The 20,688-nt window shown below is 36.8% G+C and overlaps 1 protein-coding gene across 6 annotated transcripts in view; it reads left to right on the forward strand.

Annotated features, from left to right (window-relative positions):
- Positions 1-19,887, forward strand: part of LOC128229297 (lachesin-like) — a 37,124-nt gene extending 17,237 nt beyond the window's left edge. For 5 of the 6 annotated variants that reach the window (XM_052941132.1, XM_052941131.1, XM_052941134.1 and 2 more), the window contains exons 2-7: positions 2,841-4,050; positions 12,668-12,795; positions 13,866-14,079; positions 15,914-16,237; positions 16,882-16,905; positions 18,690-19,887. In XM_052941132.1, the coding sequence (XP_052797092.1) occupies positions 3,924-4,050; positions 12,668-12,795; positions 13,866-14,079; positions 15,914-16,237; positions 16,882-16,905; positions 18,690-18,838 (966 nt within the window). In that variant the 5' untranslated portion in view covers positions 2,841-3,923 and the 3' untranslated portion in view covers positions 18,839-19,887. Of the gene's footprint in view, positions 1-2,709; positions 4,051-12,667; positions 12,796-13,865; positions 14,080-15,913; positions 16,238-16,881; positions 16,906-18,689 lie in introns of those variants that run through there. The other variant, XM_052941136.1, reaches the window with a different exon arrangement.
- Positions 19,888-20,688: the final 801 nt, after the last annotated feature.

Below are 20,688 nucleotides of genomic sequence, written 5' to 3' on the forward strand. Positions count from 1 at the left end.
ATATCTTCATAATAGAATAAAAATGAAGCGATATACGAAAACCTTTCACTGTACTTCAACAGTATTATATATCATGGTATATACGTACTTTATGGCCTCATAGCCAGACGTTTAAATTATTCTTTAGATGTGTAACTATACGATGTTTCCATTATCTTAACATTGATCTGAGCGGAAGATATAAATTCATAGTTCTTGGTGAAAATTATCATATTTTTATCATCAATATGAAAACGTTCTACAATATTATCTGCATGATCAGAGGATATTTCAAACTGTTCACGGCTAATAGCGAGGCAGTTTTGGCATCATATGCGAAGGATAGGTATATACAAATGTCTATAATCGTTTACGAAACGTGTTAATTTAGTCAACATTACGATTAAATATTTATTCAATTCTTTCTGGAAGTCATAACGATGATAATGAGTGTTTTTGCCAGAAGGTTGTAAAATCTCCCAAAACTGGATTTTTAACAGAAAATATTTGTTGAAGGAGAATTCTCAGGCTTTATGAACAATGTGTGTTGGAAGAGATAACGCTGCAAAAATACTCCGCCAGTTGGCAGCGCCCTTGTAATAAATGTTGCCTGAGTCAGGCAGTATTATCCACTAAGAGAGCGTGACATTGCTTGTCAAAAATATAATTTTTGTAGAACTAATAACAGGGTGGCAATTGACAAAGCGCATTGGGGCAAGTGATTGAACGTGCTTGTACATTAATCCTGGCCGGACTGACGGAACCTATTATACTGAAAACCAATGATTATAAGAGGGACCGCCAAACAAACAAATGGCCAGTGTCCAAGTAGTCGCAGGAATTAGGAATGACAGGAATGGACTTTACTGTGGTCATAGCTTGCTAAGATGACATTGATATTTTGTTTGATTTTAGATAAATCCTGTTCGCGTTTGCTCATTGAATATTCAAAACCTCTCTAGAGACTGGTTGTCATCTAAACCACGGTGCACATGGCGCCGGAATCAAAATCATTAATACTGATTATAAAATATTCCGATATTCACGATGCAGTGACACTCCAGAAATCTTTTATGAACGTTATGTCCATTCCTGGTTTTTTATTCGGTCAATGGTATGAGTTTGTTAAGGCACTTATAGGCCATATGGTATTGTATTTAGCTTTGAGAAATGGTGATTAATATGTATTATGGCTGATAAATGCAAGAAAATGAATAGATTGATCGACCACCAGCTGACTTTGGTGTCAGTTCGCGGCGAATGTCGAAGATTGACTGGTAAATATTCCATCTCAATCTGCCTTTAGGCATACATCATTGATGTTATATATGCAAATATATACCAATGTGTATGATCGGGTTCGAAATCAGGTATAATGGGTTTGATAAACTTCAAAGGACATTTTCGTGATCAAAGGGAATATGTTTATAGAGGTCTATGTTTTATGTAACAGTTTTAACTTACCTTTCAAAATTTGATGATGAGAATGAAGTTAATCTCGCGCATGCGTGCAGGGTTGTGCTTTCCAACAAAATGGGTTTTAAATATGCATAAATTCCATTTCTCGAATATAATGAGTTTCGTTAAATTGCATTAGTATGCGCTTATCGCGGGATAACTAATTTATCTCGTACTCAAGCGCATAAATGATGTCTGATAAAATTTGAAGAAAGACAAAAAGACATTTTTGCTTCGCAATATTTTTCGGAGGAAGCTTCTTGCAGCTACCGCCGGTGTCAAGAACCCTATATCAATAAGACATCGTGATTACTCTTCTCCGGTTCCGCCACCCCATTATAATGTGGGCTCGCATGCAACAAACCCATTACCCACAGACATCCGGAAACCATACGTAGGGCGAGGCGATTCCGATGGTCCTCTTGTTCTGACGGGTAAATTGCTCCTAACTGTGGTTTATGCGCATGCTCGTCTTCTACATTTAGATCAAGCCTGACGGAAGGCTCGCGTGCGGAGGACAACTGCTGCTCATAAATAATGTAATTATCATCTACCCTCTGGGTACCGAGGACAACGTTTAATGAAACTAATTATTTCTTCATTCCCACATGGTCGTTGTGAGGTCACGAGCACCGCCAGCAGGATATTGTCAGGCGTATCACATATACACGTAATTATGGACCGCACGAGAAAACCACGTTGACCTTTGAACCATTGTTAGCGGAATCAATATCATATTTTATTTAACGAATGGATATAAATTGATACTGGCGCTTTCTGTCTGTGACAAAAAGCAGAATTTGTATCATTTTCGATTTCATTCTTGTTTCTCATAAAGAGTGGGATTAAAGTATTTCGTTCACAATTTGTTCATTTTCGTCGGAGATTACTAACTAGGAGTTATACGCACATTTCCCGGCTTACAACGCTTATCTGGTAACCATGTGTCTAAAGATAATTAGAGTTTATGTAACACCGAAACAATGTTTTGAGTTTTATTAAGTTTTTTTCATTCAATTTTTTTGCAAATTTATTTCCTCCTGTTTTGACATCACACTTTGATCAGCAAACTTGAATAAAATCTCACGCATTCCGGATCTAATCATCGCGATATCAGCTGCCACGCTTGCATGTAAAAAGACTGAACGTGCTGGCTCTTTCTTAAAAGCCAATCTACAATACATCAATTTTATTTCGAATATCGGGACGCAAACATAACATCTCGTATTTTAGTGCAAATTATTTTGAATTAATAAGGGGATCTATTGATTTTTTTTATTTAAAAAATGTGAGACTTCTGCTAGCCATTTGTCAAAAATTAAGTTACAATGGCCGTTGTTTTCCCAGAAGTGGTCTTACAATGTTTGTTTGTTTTTCAGGAATAGTGTCTTTTTTCATTTTAGTTGGACGTTTGTCAAGCATTAATTAACAGAGCGCTTCAACCAAGTATTGCGGGACGGTTGACACGTGAAACGCGCACCGCAAAAACAATAACCAACGTTCGTACAACACAGACTAGTGATATAAAGGGGCAGGCGACTTTTTTCAAGTTTATCGTGGGCAGAAACGCTATGGACTGACTGCTAGGGACGGACTATTGGAGTTCAAGCTGTTTTCCTAAGTAGGAATATCGAACAACTTCTGTGGTTTCTGAAAACAGTGCGCTAAAGGCTTGCGTAAATGTCTCTTGGAAATTAATTAAATGTTGCGGAAGGTCCGCGGGATAGAGAAAATTCAATCTGAACTGCAAGGAATCAGTACATTGTTTTAATTCATCAAAGCGAGAAGTTTTACTGGCAAGGTGATAAAAACTTGTCTAACCGGAATAACTTTCAAATAATTTTCGCTGTATAGGAAACTTCTCTGTGAGGTTTCAGTGAAGCACAAGGGTGTTATTGGGATTTTATTGAAATGTAAGAATGATGAATTATTATGGAAAATATAGAAGATTATCTGAGAAGCCGATCGGATATCGGAGAGACGTGAAATGGATTAGCGGTGTGACTTTCAGAAAGCTTTCCTGCTTGATTAACGCTGAACAAACCCGGAGTGGACTCAATTAGAAATAAATGGGAATTGAGGAGAATTGAAAATATTTGAAGAGAAGAAAATGTAAATCTAATGATACTCGTATGCAATGACTTCATTTGTCACCGATGAATAACATAGTCTGAATAATCACAAGATAGAATTCCATTTTTTGAAGTGCTGATAAAATTCTCGTTTGGAATATTTTCATCTATAAAGTAGTTAAGTGGTGAAAAAAAGGCATTTGACATATTAATAAAGGCACCAAAAGTCAACATTATTATTGTAATTAAATGTTAGATAAACGTCGCTAAATACCAGTTTAATGTTTCTTGGATCCAGTGAAATATGTGATGAATTAAATTTACATTAACGCGCCCTAGTGGAGGATTAATACCATACTTACTAATGTGAGAAAAAGCTTTGTGAATGAGTGTTACTTTAGATGAAATGGGACAATGTGGTTAGGGTACGGATGTGGTGTTAACGTGCACGTGTCGCGTTGGGCCGGGCACGTGGCGACCACTTGGTGGCTCGGAATTCTCGTGCTATGCAGGACATTATGCGTTTTGGCGGAATTTCCAGGTACATGTACATTATTTTTCATGTTTTGTTTTGATGCTGTAACCGAGTTATTTCAAAATTTACTATAACACTTGGCTAAGATGGCTAAGTTCGGAATGCTAAACTATTAAATTGCACATTGATAAGTTTTAAATTGGTTAGGGTTAGAGATGGTCTAAAATAATAGACGTGTTATACGGAATTCTTCCAATTCCTAACTACGTGAAGGATTTGCCATATCAACAATCTTTAAAAATATATGTCAACATAAACTTATTTGGACTAGGGTTAGAGATAGCTCTAAGCTCAGTATGTTAACCTATTAAATTGCGCATTGATAAGTTTTATATTGGTGTGTTTTTTATAAAAAAAAATCATTAAAGAAAACGAAGTCAAATAGGCCACTTGGATTTTACCATGTAATTTCGAAATGTAGTTTAGAATGTATAAGGGTGTTCTATCCAACTCAGTGATATGTTTAAACTATTAGAACCTTGTTAGCAATAGTTGCCCTCATATCGTACATACATATCTCAGAGCTGTAAGAAATTCGCCAACAATGAGGATATCGCGGATAGCCTGCCAAGCCGGTCTCCAAATAACAACAGCAATTACGTTACCCGTCTCATCACGGACACGTCTATAATATTTAAGCTTCATTTAATACCGACGGTAGTAAGAGATTACTTGTCTATTTGGAAGGTTGAAAGATGGTTACTCCACAATAGAAATAACAGAAATAGATCACATAGATACCAGGATAACATCACATACAGCTCCATTTCTGTTCAGTGTAATGGTAATAAAGTTATGTGAGAACTTTCTCTCACCGAATGCACGCAACTATAGGCAGTGGTTTATTAAGGCGTTCTGTTTGATAGAAGTCCATTAAGACTCTAAATTTACTATAGATTTTCTCAATCCTTGCATTGAAAGTAAATATTTCAATTAGCTGGAGTACCATCGTACCTTCCCCTCGTTAATGACACAATCGAGACTAAATACTCTCGAAATCAAAAGAACAGATTGATAAACAGCAAGAGAAGAATGCGTCATATATCGAGTTTAAATATTTAAATAAAACTTCTTTTAAATCGTTCCAAATGCGTGACATATGTCATTCGTTTATAATTGGAAAATTGAAAATTACAAACAAAAAAATAATGTCTATACAACTCGTCGGACTGAATTTATTATTTTATAAATACATAATCGAATAATTCATTACTTTCCATAAAAAAAATCTATTATAATATCTATTAAAAAATCATCTATTTTCGCTGACCATGAGTACATGTTAGAGTACCGCTGTTTGTGCAGTCACAAATACATGTGCGTGTTAGGACATCTTACCATTAGTTCAATAAAATGTTCAGGTACTTACATACCTAACATAGCATATACAAGCAAACATACAAACTATGATCATAAACATTTTCATCGAAGCAATGAATTAAAATGCGAACATTTAAATTAATAAAATAAAGTAAGACATGCCGGGGATATTATCTACAGTCACGACTGGGGTCTTACTTTGGAGCAAGCCATTTCTGCATCATGCCCGTCACTCTTGTCTGTATGGCATGGCTGTTATTGCACACATGTTATGACTTCGAGTTGTCATTGTAAGGCATAAAGTATAATCATGCGCAATAAATATATACTACTCTATTGAGGACAGTATCAAGTGATTATCGGCATGTTTATTACAGGCATTACTCTCGGGCGCTCTTTGGGGAATATGCTCCTACGCATGTCACACTTTTTTTGCACAGTAACTACATTACTGTTACAAGAAAAAGGTTGATGCATAGCATCAAGTCGGCGCAATGAAATTAGAAGAAAAACGTGCATGCAGATAACCAAAAATGGTTATCATTTCAATGATAATATTTTTTATGTTGGGTGTACATATGCTCGAAGGACATTATGGTTTATAATATTGTTACAATAGTTTATGCCCGGAATTATAGATATTCTTTTGTGTTTTGTTTTTTTTCTAGCCAATCCTTCGGTTAAAACTAAATTATACCAAAACTATACATACGTTTCTTCGGAAGAAATAGAGTCAATGGTCTAATACATAGCATGAAATTCACCTTTTATTGTTACCGACATGTTATCTGAATTCCTTGCTTTATATTTTGTATACGTTTTTGTAACACATTTCACTCATATGAGTATATAGAACGGGGATAAAAATACTGTACATCAAGAGGGAATTATCTGGAGTTCATTCTTTCGAATGACATTTTTAAAACAAACAATTAAGCTCAATGATAATTTTTCAAAACTCGGAATTTTTGCTGTCGCCAAGGGAGTTTACTGCGTAGGGGGTTTAGAAACATTAAGGATATTGTAATAGTTACGTATAACCTTCAACTATTTGGGCAGAAGTTGATATCAATACGGAACACCTCGGCCTGTATCTATCTCGAAGATGTTGAGTTGTTATGATTGAGTTGGTATTTAAAATCAAAATTTTCAAAATGATAAGCAGGTATATTATAATTTAAGGTTTCATTATCAATTAAAGTGTAAAAATTTATAAAACATACTAAACTTCATAGTTTATCATGCAACGTGGAAACTACTGAAAGCATTGTTCTGCAATTTAGGAACTAGTCCCTTAATAGTTGGAATATTTCTAAAGTAATAATATCAAATATAGACTAATTATCGGGAAATAGTGCAACAACAACTACAGGGACAGTCGCAGTAGGTACGGTGGCACAGACAACGGAGGCCAAATGACAAAGAACCGTATTTCTTTTCTTTTTTTTACATAAAGTTCAAAACAGCACATACATGTATAGTCACTTCTAATTACGGGATGATAACAATTCTATACATACACACCCACGCAACCATACATGAACGCACGCACGCACACACGCACACACGCACGCACACACACACACATACATGGACACACGCACACACATAAATGCACTCACTTACATACACCCAAAACACGTACATACACATGCATACATGCACGCACTCACAGACACAAACACGCACAAAAACGCAGACACCCAACACACGTACAAACATACATTATTTCCCATAAGTGAGTCTACATTTTCAATTTCTTCAGAGGATGTTGTACTAATCTAATAATAAAAGAATATTAATATACGTTATGTGTGTGTGTGAAATATATCTAAAATTATCATAATGTAGGCTTTTAAGTTATAATGACCAACAAATTTATTAAGTACACTTCATGATTGCTTGATTCGCATCATTGTTTGCTTCAAAATCCCTCTTCCCTAGTCATATAGGGGTGTAAAATAAAAGTTAAACATTTGTAAACATTGTCATTTTGATCATCTTTTAACAAAAATCCGGTATTATAACGGGATACAAACAAGTTTCGAATTATAATAAATATCTTATTTTATGTGGTTCACCTGTGAAATATATGAAGCTGCTTTAGCGTTTAAGCAATTAACTTGATAATTATTCAATACAACATACATTATAAATATCATTTATGATATCGTTAGAGTAACAGCTGAAAACAAAAGTGTTAATATTGAAGGCTTTCTTTGAAAACTCGTGTCAGAATAATGTTAATGAACCACTCTCAGCGACAGCTGCTGGTGGCAGATGCGGAAATAAAAGTGTGAACTGTTATATTAATTACATCTAGTTGTGCTCTCTAAGGTGCTGGGTTGTGTAAATCAATACATCGTGAACGGCGTGTTAACTGGCCCGGCAGGGTGCATTCTGACCATACATTCACGTCAATACTCTCACTGATAAGTCATATAACGGTGTGTTAACTGGCCCGGCAGGGTGCATTCTGACCGTACATTCACGTCAATACTCTCACTGATAAGTCATATAACGGCGTGTTAACTGGCCCGGCAGGGTGCATTCTGACCGTACATTCACGTCAATACTCTCACTGATAAGTCATATAACGGCGTGTTAACTGGCCCGGCAGGGTGCATTCTGACCGTACATTCACGTCAATACTCTCACTGATAAGTCATATAACAGTGTGTTAACTGGCCCGGCAGGGTGCATTCTGACCGTACATTCTCGTCAATACTCTCACTGATAAGTCATATAACGGTGTGTTAACTGGCCCAGCAGGGTGCATTCTGACCGTACATTCACGTCAATACTCTCTCTGATAAGTCATATAACGGTGTGTTAACTGGCCCGGCAGGGTGCATTCTGACCATACATTCTCGTCAATACTCTCACTGATAAGTCATATAATAGTGTGTTAACTGGCCCGGCAGGGTGCTTTCTGACCGTTCATTCTCGTCAATACTCTCACTGATAGGTCATATAACGGTGTGTTAACTGGCCCGGCAGGGTGCATTCTGACCATACATTCACGTCAATACTCTCACTGATAAGTCATATAATAGTGTGTTAACTGGCCCGGCAGGGTGCATTCTGACCATACATTCACGTCAATACTCTCACTGATAAGTCATATAATAGTGTGTTAACTGGCCCGGCAGGGTGCATTCTGACCATACATTCACGTCAATACTCTCACTGATAAGTCATATAACAGTGTGTTAACTGGCCCGGCAGGGTGCATTCTGACCGTACATTCACGTCAATACTCTCACTGATAAGTCATATAACAGTGTGTTAACTGGCCCGGCAGGGTGCATTCTGACCGTACATTCTCGTCAATACTCTCACTGATAAGTCATATAACAGTGTGTTAACTGGCCCGGCAGGGTGCATTCTGACCATACATTTACGTCAATACTCTCACTGATAAGTCATATAACGGTGTGTTAACTGGCCCGGCAGGGTGCATTCTGACCATACATTCACGTCAATACTCTCACTGATAAGTCATATAACGGTGTGTTAACTGGCCCGGCAGGGTGCATTCTGACCATACATTCACGTCAATACTCTCACTGATAAGTCATATAACGGTGTGTTAACTGGCCCGGCAGGGTGCATTCTGACCGTACATTCTCGTCAATACTCTCACTGATAAGTCATATAACGGTGTGTTAACTGGCCCGGCAGGGTGCATTCTGACCGTACATTCACGTCAATACTCTCACTGATAAGTCTTATAACAGTGTGTTAACTGGCCCGGCAGGGTGCATTCTGACCATACATTCATGTCAATACTCTCACTGATAAGTCATATAACGGTGTGTTAACTGGCCCGGCAGGGTGCATTCTGACCGTACATTCTCGTCAATACTCTCACTGATAAGTCTTATAACAGTGTGTTAACTGGCCCGGCAGGGTGCATTCTGACCATACATTCACGTCAATACTCTCACTGATAAGTCTTATAACAGTGTGTTAACTGGCCCGGCAGGGTGCATTCTGACCATACATTCACGTCAATACTCTCACTGATAAGTCATATAACAGTGTGTTAACTGGCCCGGCAGGGTGCATTCTGACCGTACATTCTCGTCAATACTCTCACTGATAAGTCATATAACGGTGTGTTAACTGGCCCGGCAGGGTGCATTCTGACCGTACATTCTCGTCAATACTCTCACTGATAAGTCATATAACAGTGTGTTAACTGGCCCGGCAGGGTGCATTCTGACCATACATTCACGTCAATACTCTCACTGATAAGTCTTATAACGGTGTGTTAACTGGCCCGGCAGGGTGCATTCTGACCATACATTCTCGTCAATACTCTCACTGATAAGTCATATAACGGTGTGTTAACTGGCCCGGCAGGGTGCATTCTGACCATACATTCTCGTCAATACTCTCACTGATAAGTCTTATAACGGTGTGTTAACTGGCCCGGCAGGGTGCATTCTGACCATACATTCTCGTCAATACTCTCACTGATAAGTCTTATAACGGTGTGTTAACTGGCCCGGCAGGGTGCATTCTGACCATACATTCTCGTCAATACTCTCACTGATAAGTCTTATAACGGTGTGTTAACTGGCCCGGCAGGGTGCATTCTGACCATACATTCTCGTCAATACTCTCACTGATAAGTCATATAACGGTGTGTTAACTGGCCCGGCAGGGTGCATTCTGACCATACATTCACGTCAATACTCTCACTGATAAGTCATATAACAGTGCGTTAACTGGCCCGGCAGGGTACATTCTGACCGTACATTCTCGTCAATACTCTCACTGATAAGTACGATAAGTAACAGAGAGAATGGCCCCCAATATCACGAAAATACTTAATTTCTCAATCTTAGGCTCAACTTAATTGTCCACATTAGACAATAATTGCAAAGTGCATTCTCAGGCTAATTGATTATGCAGTATATGTATTGGTAAACATCATTGCTCAATATTCTGTAGGAAATAACTTGTAAAGCAAAAAGTGTAATTGAGTAATAACACAAAAATAGTTAATTAGACTAAAAACTAATTTGCTCTAGAGCTCTATTTAAACAAATGTTTTACACATATACAGTCTTTTTGTAATATTGCAGCCCGCACAAAAATTGTTTTTCTTCTTGAGCTACACAGTCTCGTGTCATACACACAGACACACATACACTTCGCCATAAAGAACATGAAACACAGGCGTGAAACGTTGCATGTTTGTTTCATTATTTATGAACATAATATCCAGAAGGCTACGGCCAATGTTGACAAGTACCTACATTTAGAGTGTTAAGAAATGTTTCATTACATCATAAATGAAATTATTTTATAATTTTTTACGTATACGTGACAACAAATCATAGCTAAAGAAACTTGTTTCAAGGGATATCCATTAAGAAGATATAGATTGCATGAACTGCAGACGTCTTTTTATATTTTATTTTTTGTGTAAAGAAAAAACATTTTGGCATCTATTGACAAATTAAAATCGTGTAAAAGCTTGGACTAAAATAATAATTAGAAGTTTAGTCCAAAGGTAAAGGTTCTCAATTACTGTCATGCATATACTAAAGGTTGATGTGATTGCTTAATGAAACAACAACATCGTTGTTATTATACGAATGTAATACACCGCCCTTGTAAGAGTTCCAATTAAATGGCATTTGGCAGGTTTGTCGACAGATATATGTACATTTTTGTTCCGCTTGATTCTTAGTAAAAGTTATTGTTTGTGTTTTTATTTACTAACCCTACATCGGCATTGTAAATTTACTGTTTAATAAATCAAAACTAAATGCTGGCTCTCTGAGTGTTGTCGCGAATGTCTTTGGCCTAACCCATCCCGCACGCGGAAACGGCTGAATTCCTGGAAAAATATCGGTGTTTTAAAAATAAATTGGTAGATTTACTAAATTTTTACTGTAGTTTGGGGTCGTTTTGACTTTGGTTTGGGGACGTTTTCACTAAAGTACGTTTTAAACAGGGGACGATTTGACCTGCAATCGTAGGAAGCCTCTAAAATAACTCAAATAGAATCATTCGGACTTCCTCGGCCTTTTTTTATCGAAAACAACCTCGAAAAATACGAACTACTTCAACTGATGTACCGGCATACATCCGAGCTTGTTTTCGATGAAAATGGCCGAGGAACTCCGAATGAATCAGAATCCGTCCGGCGATCCAATCTTCGGAGACATGAGCGTGAACACTAAAACATTTTATAAGATTTCTTCTGGTTTGTCACAGACCATCGACTCTTCGATTGAGTGGGACTTTAAAATGTCTCTTTGTCACGTTAAGATCAAGTTATCTAATTAAGTTTGGTTACGACAATCTAATACAGTCACAGCTACATGAAAACTATTCTTGACTTGTAACGAAATGAATAAGACAATAGATGCATTGATTTGCCAACACACCATTGAAATTACCTGAGTCATTATCAACCGTGTTCTTATGATTCAACAGGCAATTTTGCAGGCAATTTCGCCTGCCCGGTAATTACCCTGAAATTTCCTGGACATTGCTATCGCATACCCTACCATTAGTCTCCGAAACAATAATCACCGTATAAATCATGTTTTTACGGTATTTAATTGGCACATTGAGTCATTCGATTCGATGTCATGAATATTCTATTGTCATTAAGTGTCCCGATAACGACAGCACGGAGCCTTAAACAAAGACTGAAAAACAGTAAAAGTGCACTTCTTGACGTCTGCCACGTGCTCTTGCCTTTCATCACTTTATTTAAACTGAATATTGATATTTGTATAACATGCATGTGTAAAAATAATACTTATTGACCAGAATGAGTCAAAAATAAAGTGTATATTTATATAAAGCACCACCTATAAAGTCTACCATTTTTCTACCTTCAATGAAGGCATTTTTTAAAAGTAGACAATTTATACTGATGCAACTTTTCTTTCTCGCCCTCAAAGAAGGCATGGTAGAGTATTGATACTGATGCACCTGTACTTTCGCGCTCTATTTCTCAATGGTAATTTCTCGCTCTATTTCTCACCCGTACTTTCTCGCCCTCACTCTCAGCTGTACTTTCTCGTTCTCATTCTCACCTGTACTTTCTCGGCCTCATTCTCACCTGTACTTTCTCGGCCTCATTCTCACCTGTACTTTCTCGCCCTCACTCCTACTTGTACCTACTCCCCCTCGTGCTCACATGTACTTTCTGGCCCTCATTTCACCTGAACTTTATCGAAACAAGTGCGCGACCACTGCATTTATTAATAATATGGAAGTTGATATCACTACCACCCAATCATTCAAGACCAACGTTCCTCTTTTGCAGATACTGAATATCCTTCGGCCCGGTACACACCGGCACCTGATTTTTTGCCCGGACCATCAAACGTCACCTTCCACCGGGGCGAACTGGCCGTACTAAGCTGTTCTGTCTACAACTTGGGAACGAAGACGGTTAGCTGATTATTCATAGTTTTTTCTAAAAAAATATTTTTATTATGCTAAGTATTATTTTCATTATTAATTATTATCATAATTGAAAAACGAGGGTTTTACGCCTTTATTTTCATTGGCCGTCTTTGATTATTTAACGTGAGGTATACATAAAAAATATTTCATTCCCGTTAGTTTTGGTCGTAGACACTGTACTTTGTAAATGCTTAATGTTAGATTATACTTTGGATTGATAAAAAAGAGCTTTTGATAAATTGACATAAAGTTGGCGTCGCCGTAAACAATAATTGCCTTAGGGCTGTGCTTGGGCTGAATATAGGGTTAGGGTTAGACGTGAGTGAATGTTCAAGTATGCAATAGAATCCATAGCCCTCTTTTTGTTTCAACACTCGAGAAACTTAAACGACGCCTGTGTGGGGATCAACACTTGACGCCCATATACTTAATCGAGAGTTCATAAATAAATAAACAAGTGAGCTGTGTGAAACAGCTTGAAGTCAAGAACAATGTGTCACACAAATCCAATGTTAATCATCACAAAGAACAAACAGCCGCGGGTCGCATTTGTCTAACAGGCGATTTATTGCCTTGCGGTGAGTGGAGTGAAGGGAACGAGACAATACTAACCTCACGTGTCTATTACTACAGTGCCAGTGTATATAGTTAGGTATAATCTTAGTGTTAATAATTCAATGATATTCTAAATAATAAAACGAAAGGGAAGCTCCATCAATCTGTCAATAACACAAATTTTCCTCTCATTCCAAGTATTGTCCGATACTTTAATAGTTTCAGCAAATCTCATGTCTATTTCCCTGCAAGTAAAACTGTGCACTTTGTGCTCTCTATTTGATTTCTAGTCTCATTAAGCCTAACTTCAGTACAAGTATATACATTCTTTAGTATGGCGTTCTGAGGGTCAACGCATATATACGTTTAAGTGATAATGGTGAAACTATCTGTAATCATGTGTTCTTTATAAAGAAGCTGTTCACTTCAACAGAACCGATTCTACCATGTGCTCGTGCTGAAGTATTTTTCAGATAATTACATTTGACACATGTTTGCAGGTGGTCTGGCGACGCCAGGAGAAATCATTTCCGCTCACGTCCGGCACAATGACGGTTGTAGCAGACGACAGGATACAAATAGGTCACGTGCCTCACAGTAACCAATGGGATTTGATGATCAAAAACGTGCAACCCGAGGACGCGGGCCTCTATGAGTGCCAAGTGGCGTCCACCAATAAGAACTTTCGACGTATGGTCTCCCTTGCTGTGCTGGGTACGTGATGCAGTGTTTGATAATTGTTTTCTAAATTGTTTTGTTTTTCTCCGGTGACGATATATATTAATACTGTTTGATAGAAACATGTACAGTTGTCGGTATAAATTGGCCATTGGAGCTTACAGAGTCATACCCTCAAATGGATGCGCGCCAGTAATGTTTCGTTTTTTATCTTACCAGTTGATATTCAAAGTTAATGTTAAATTGGTTGATGCTTGTGAATCGGGACATTTATACAACTTTTTTGCACCAGGTATCTTGAGATTAAAGGAAACACACGCTTCTGGGCATCTTCCGCAGGACTATAATCATTTTCATCCAAATTTCGCTACAAACAGGATACACTAGATTTGTTCCGTCTCGCGAGATGAAGTTTAGCTTCGTCACAGTTTTATGTTACGGGCAATTTTGTAATTATAGACGCGGTTGTCTCGGAACTTATGTCATACATAATGGCATAACAAAGGCACATGTATGCTCTCATTTTACAGCAAATACCCATTTGTCAAAGACTGGTTATTTGTAGGGAACACCTCGTGCATTTGTGTTGATAGATGCATATATTAGGTTACCAAGGGGTCTAGACATTATTTAGAACTCAAATTTTCTTTTGGGATTCCTTGCTACTCGATTAGTTATTAATGATTGCAAACAATGAATGAGTCCAGACCAAACATATCGTGCAATCACTATCGAGTATCCAAATAACTCAACTTGGCCTAATTAAACGTTGTCGTTTGTACTATCTACAACTTATCGCCTTTTTGTATGCATACATCCAACTTAATGTTCAACTTTAAGTTTTTAAGGTTCTGAGGTTCAACACTTGTACTCTCGTTGGTTTTCGTGATCGAGCTGTACTGTCTAGCTATTAGTCTAAAAAAACACAAATAGTACACCCCGTGCAGGTTTAACTAGTGTTTTCATAGTTCACTATTAGGCCATTTTTTTATTAATTGGTTAACGGATTGTTTTTTTTAAAATGTTGGACGGGTGGTGCGAAAAAAAAAAGGATTAAATACTCAATTATTTTTTTACAATACATGTATATGTATTTTTCATAGCGTTTGTGGCCAAACCCAAAAATAGATGATCAAAATAAAAACCAAAAAGGGAAGACATGTTCATAGAATGAATATTGATATGTTCAAATGCTCACTTTGTCATACTCATATGTTTGGCTTAGTCCAATTTTCTCTCCTAGCAATTTCAAATTCAAATTAATGTAATCATTATATAAGCATTTCATACACTTCCACCTTATAATAGTGTCACATTTTAAGACAATATTATTACAAACTTTCAGTTTTCAGTGTCTCCTCATTGCTGGGCACTACTTCTTCTCAACAGAAAAAGCACAATGTAACAAATTTCACTGACTTAATTATTATTAAATGGAATATGAAATGTAAATAATAAAAATGACTTTCTATTCTGACAGTAATGAATTATTTGAAGTTAAGATATTTCTCTGCACGAAGGCGAGGCTATTTAAGCGGCATAGACTGCCCTTTGTTTTATTTAAAATGGTGTAGTAAAAGAAAAGTTATCTATGTTTTAGTCTTTATTTTAAGCAAAATGTTGCCTTCTGACTTAGCATATATGACGTAATTTATCACGTGGTATACACACACTGGCAGAGGCGCTTTTGAACCGACTAGGTACATTGTCTACGGCGCATACTTCAGTCCAAAGGAACTTTTATACTTGGTTTCTCAAATTCAATAGAAGTGTGTCGTTTTGTATCTAAAAAATCCTCTGACCAAAGATAACTTAAAGTTAGGTCTTGTGAGTTATACGAAAACCAATCCATCGGCTTATCTGTTTTCAGACACGGATGCGGACGCCACGGAGATACAGATCACGGAACAACAATACGTGGAGCGCGGGGATCCCATCCGCCTGGAGTGTAACGCAACTGGCCAGTATTACACGCCCGACGACATTGACTGGTTCAGGAACGGCCAGCGTGTCACTTCTGACGACAAACGGGGAATCAAGTTACTCAAGCAGTTGTCTATAGCACAAAAGACGTTCACTAGTATATTAAACATTGAACGCGCACAAATGAAAGACAGTGGGGTGTATGTTTGTCGGTCATCAAATAAGCAAATTGCTAGCACCAAAGTGCACGTTTTAAACGGTAAGGATGAAGGTACTACTAAAGCTCTAAACATTTCAGAGTTTTTCCTCACTTTGGTAGCAGTAGTTAATCTACACTTAAAAAAGTAATAAAAAGTATGCATGAACCTTATTGTTTTGCCATACTTGTATAATTTGGATTACTTGTATAGCTTTGAGTTAAAGAACTTGGAATATTTCCTTTCGGTTTAAATTGAATCATCAAAATAATTCATTTATAGGTAAACGAACTGCGGATTAATCGTTAAGCAGTGACCATTGAAATGTGCAATATTTAATCTTAAACATTTTTGCACCATTCTTCTTGCATCTAAGCGGCTCTTTCGAGGTTTTCCACAGTAACATGGAAGTACAAGTTTACGTGTGTTATCAGGAATTGCTGATAAAACTTTGCTGAAAAAACCCGGCGGAACAATATCTCAAGAATGTCGAACATATTTTATCATATCCCGATGTAAGACAGCCGAGGATTCTGGCTTAATCATTTTGTATATAAAATTCCAGTAAAAATCCCCATCTCTTCACGGATGGTCGGGCCTACCTGTCGGGCACAGTTGGTCCTAGACTTTAGAACTTCATTTTCTCTGATTAATTTCAGTAACAGCGTTGCAAAAAAATAAATCTGAAAGGTAATTCGTGCTTCATTTTTCATTTCAGCTGAAACGTTTAACCGCAAAAGAGGTATGTGCAGCTACGCATGTTTTTTTCTTTCTTTCTCCGTTCTCCATTCTACAGGGTATTTTGTATTGTGCCTTCCCAAGAGATACAAGAAAAATGTTGATGCATAGCATCAAGTCGGCGCAATGAAATAAGAAGAAAAACGTGCATGCAGATAACCAAAAATGGTTATTATTTCAATGATAATATTTTGTTTTATGTTGGGTGTACATATGCTCGAAGGACATTATGGTTATTTTTTCCCCAAGCTAATCCTCCGGTTAAAACTGAATAATAACAAAAATATACATACGTTTCTTCGGATTAAATAGAGTCAATGGTCTAATACATAGATTTCAATAGCATGAAATTCACCTTTAATTTGTACCGGCATGTTCTGTGAATTCCTTGCTTTATATTTTGTACAAGTTTATGTAACACATTTCACTCATATGAGTATATAGAATGGGGGTAAAAATACTATATATCAAAGGGGAATTATCTGGAGTTCATTCGAATGGCATTTTCAAAACAAACAAATAAGCTCAAGGTTAATTTTTCAAAACTCGGCATTTTTGCTGTCACCAAGGGAGATTACTGCGTAGGAGGTTTACAGACATAAAGGAGATTTTAATAGTACCGTGTAACCTTCATCTATATCAATCGGAACACCCCGGCCTGTATCTATATCGGAGATGGCCGAGTTGCTATGATTGAGTTGGTATTTAAAATCAAAACGATAAGCAGGGCTATTATAATTCAAGGTTTCATGATCAATTAAAGTGTAAAGTTTTATAAAACAAATTAAACTTCATATTTTATCATGCAACGTGGAAACTATTGAAAGCATTGTTCTGCAATATATGAACTAGTCCCTAAGTTGGAATATTTCTTAAGTAATATCAAATATAGTCGGCGCCCTTCTGGGCGCCGACTAATAATATTTATATTATTTATCTATATGAATTCTATTTCATTCATAAATTTGTGTTTATTGTGTTATTGCTGCTTTTGTCGCCATTGTATATGTACATGTGTTGCCAGATGGGTCTATGACCTTCTTGGAAATAAATGTTCTGTTCTGTTCTGTTCTGTTCTATAAATATTCATATTTTATGCAGCAATGACGTATGTTCTTAAATCATATCTCTGACATTGCCACCAAGAAATATTACTTCAAATCCTACATTCGCAATAAATCAACAATAAATATGATCTAAAATCCAACCAAACTTAAAATCCCTTAAGATGTGCTTACCATTATTTCTTCGATTCTAATATATAATATGCCCCACAAAGGGAATAGGCAATTATTCTTAGCATGAAAAATGAACGGAAGAAGTTCTCGTCCTACAAATTCTGGGAAATGTTTTAAAAAAAGGTAGATAATTATAAAACAATTCATTGACCATAAAACAATAGATGATGTTGCAAAACACTAATAACACTTGATAACTAATTTAACTAGTCTAGCAATTTTAAATCTGTTTCGTAGTCAAGCTATACCGTACAAAAAAAAAAATATCCCAATGCATTAAAAACCTTGGGATAATAACCGTTGAAAAAGTAATTGTAACAGTAGTTTTGTGTTTAAGTTGTGTGGGTTTTTTTTTGTAGCTGTACATTTCTCTAAAATAAATTTTGAAAATGGTGTATAGTTATTAAGATATAATACAATTCAGTGGCCATGCAACACTTGTTTGTGACATCACTTTTGTTTTATATATATATATTATCTTTTTTTTTTTGTTACAATCGCTCAATATTACTGTAAAGGAACTCTGAAAATGTTTTATTTATTCTTTCAGGCACCCTGCACGAGGCCAGAGAAGCGGAGTATGACTCCAGCCTTCAGCAATTGCCGTCAACAGGAACGACATATCGGCCGTCGGCGGCGGGAATATTCACCACCTGTCTGGCCCTATTGACAGTAATATTTCAAACGATACGTCGGTGATCACTGTGCTACACTTTCCGTCGGCGGCAACGTCACATCGTCCGTCGACCACGGGAATATGTGTTACTTGTGTGACTATTTTGGTAGCACTATTCCAGAAGATACGTGTTTGGTGATCAGCGGGCCTTTGTTCCGGCAAAGTTCTTCTTCTGAACTGTGTTTAGGTTGCTGATCTATCAGAGTAATAGTATTACTAAGATACACAAGGCATTAATAAACGTCATACAGTAGCGGTTGGGAATTACATACAGAGTTCTTCTTCAAACGTGCGCGATTATTGTGTAGGCAGTTTTGTCAACTAAACGGGAACATGATCAATACAGCAAGAACATAATTAAACTTTATTAATGTGGATCTATTTCCATGGCCGACATGCCTATTCGCAGTATTTCTTCTGCGTCAGGAAGTTGAACTCGTGTTGTGAAACTATTTATAAGGCTGCCTCTTTGCTTCCGGAGTTTTTTGTTTTGTGTTTACGGGTCAATTCTCCCGGGAGCATTTTTATCTCTTTCTTCGTTGTATATTTGTTAATATATGTATATTATTAACATCATTCACTATCTCTATGTATTCATGTACTATATATCATTATTAAATACTCATAAATCACCATTTGTATAGGAATCTTAAATACAACTAGTATATTTGGATTTTATATAAGATGGGTAAAATAATATAAACTAGTAATTGATGTGAGTGTTTCAGTGCGAAACGACATAATGATCCTCTTTTTATCCTTTGATATTTTCGCTGAACCTTTTATTTCAACCAATCATTTTTCAAAAGAAAATAACACAATACTCTACATCGTTTGTTTTGTATTTAGAAACCCTGCCTGTTCAAGGGTAGTATCTTTTGTGCGTTTGATTAACTACTGGGTTTGTCCCTGTATTTTACATTGTATTAATGTACAAACTTTCGTTCGATAAGTAATTGAGATTCTATGAGAAAAGAGCTATCAGGACTATAAAATAAAACAAAATCACTGAAGTTGGTTTATGAGGCTGCGATATCAAAATGGCTCATATTTCTTGAGAAACGTTAAATTAAGTATGCACTATGTAGGCTGCAGTAAATCCGTCCATGCCTTGAAATTATCTCAGATTATGGCGTCAAATGTTTGAATAATGCAAAAAGCCAATACAAAAAATATACATGTATACCATATATTCATATGTAAATCAGCTAAATCTCCAAGAGCAGCTTTATAAAGAATTGCTATATCATGTCTGAACACTCCGTTTGTTACCGACAGAAAACTAAACATCGCGTCATAACAAAGAGAGTTTCCATTTCCGTTGCCCGTCATCATCGTTAAGAATTAATTTCTGCAATTTCCGTTTCCTTTTAAGCGATATACGGTGTTCGTAATATTCCGATCGGTCGTTGAACGATACGTCTCCTATGAATCCCTGTTATCATGTCTGAAAGCTCATCAACAGGACAAAGGGTTTGTCTAGCAGTACAAAGATAAATTAGACAACATTTCTCCCCTTCTTGTATGTATAGGTTAGAGTTTATCAAGGAAATTCTTAATAAAACTTAATAAATTCTAACCGACTTAGTTTAAGGCCCTAATTTCATCATCTTTAAAATTAAGCCGTTTGCATGTCGAAAATACCTACAGGTCCATCACTGCAGTATATTGTGACGTCATTTTAATCAGCGTTGACACTTAAATTGCGTCTCTTCATAGGCAAACAGTAACGGGACCCTGGCCTAGTGGTAATTTTTGGAACTGTCAATTCAGTGGTCGCAGGTTAAAATACTTAAACTAATCGACGTTAGGAACGTTAAATTAGGGTCCCGCGTGACAATACCACACTCTGGAGCACGTTTAAGAACCAGGG

Source organism: Mya arenaria, chromosome 3 (assembly GCF_026914265.1).
Source record: "Mya arenaria isolate MELC-2E11 chromosome 3, ASM2691426v1".
In the NCBI taxonomy this organism is placed as follows: domain Eukaryota; kingdom Metazoa; phylum Mollusca; class Bivalvia; order Myida; family Myidae; genus Mya; species Mya arenaria.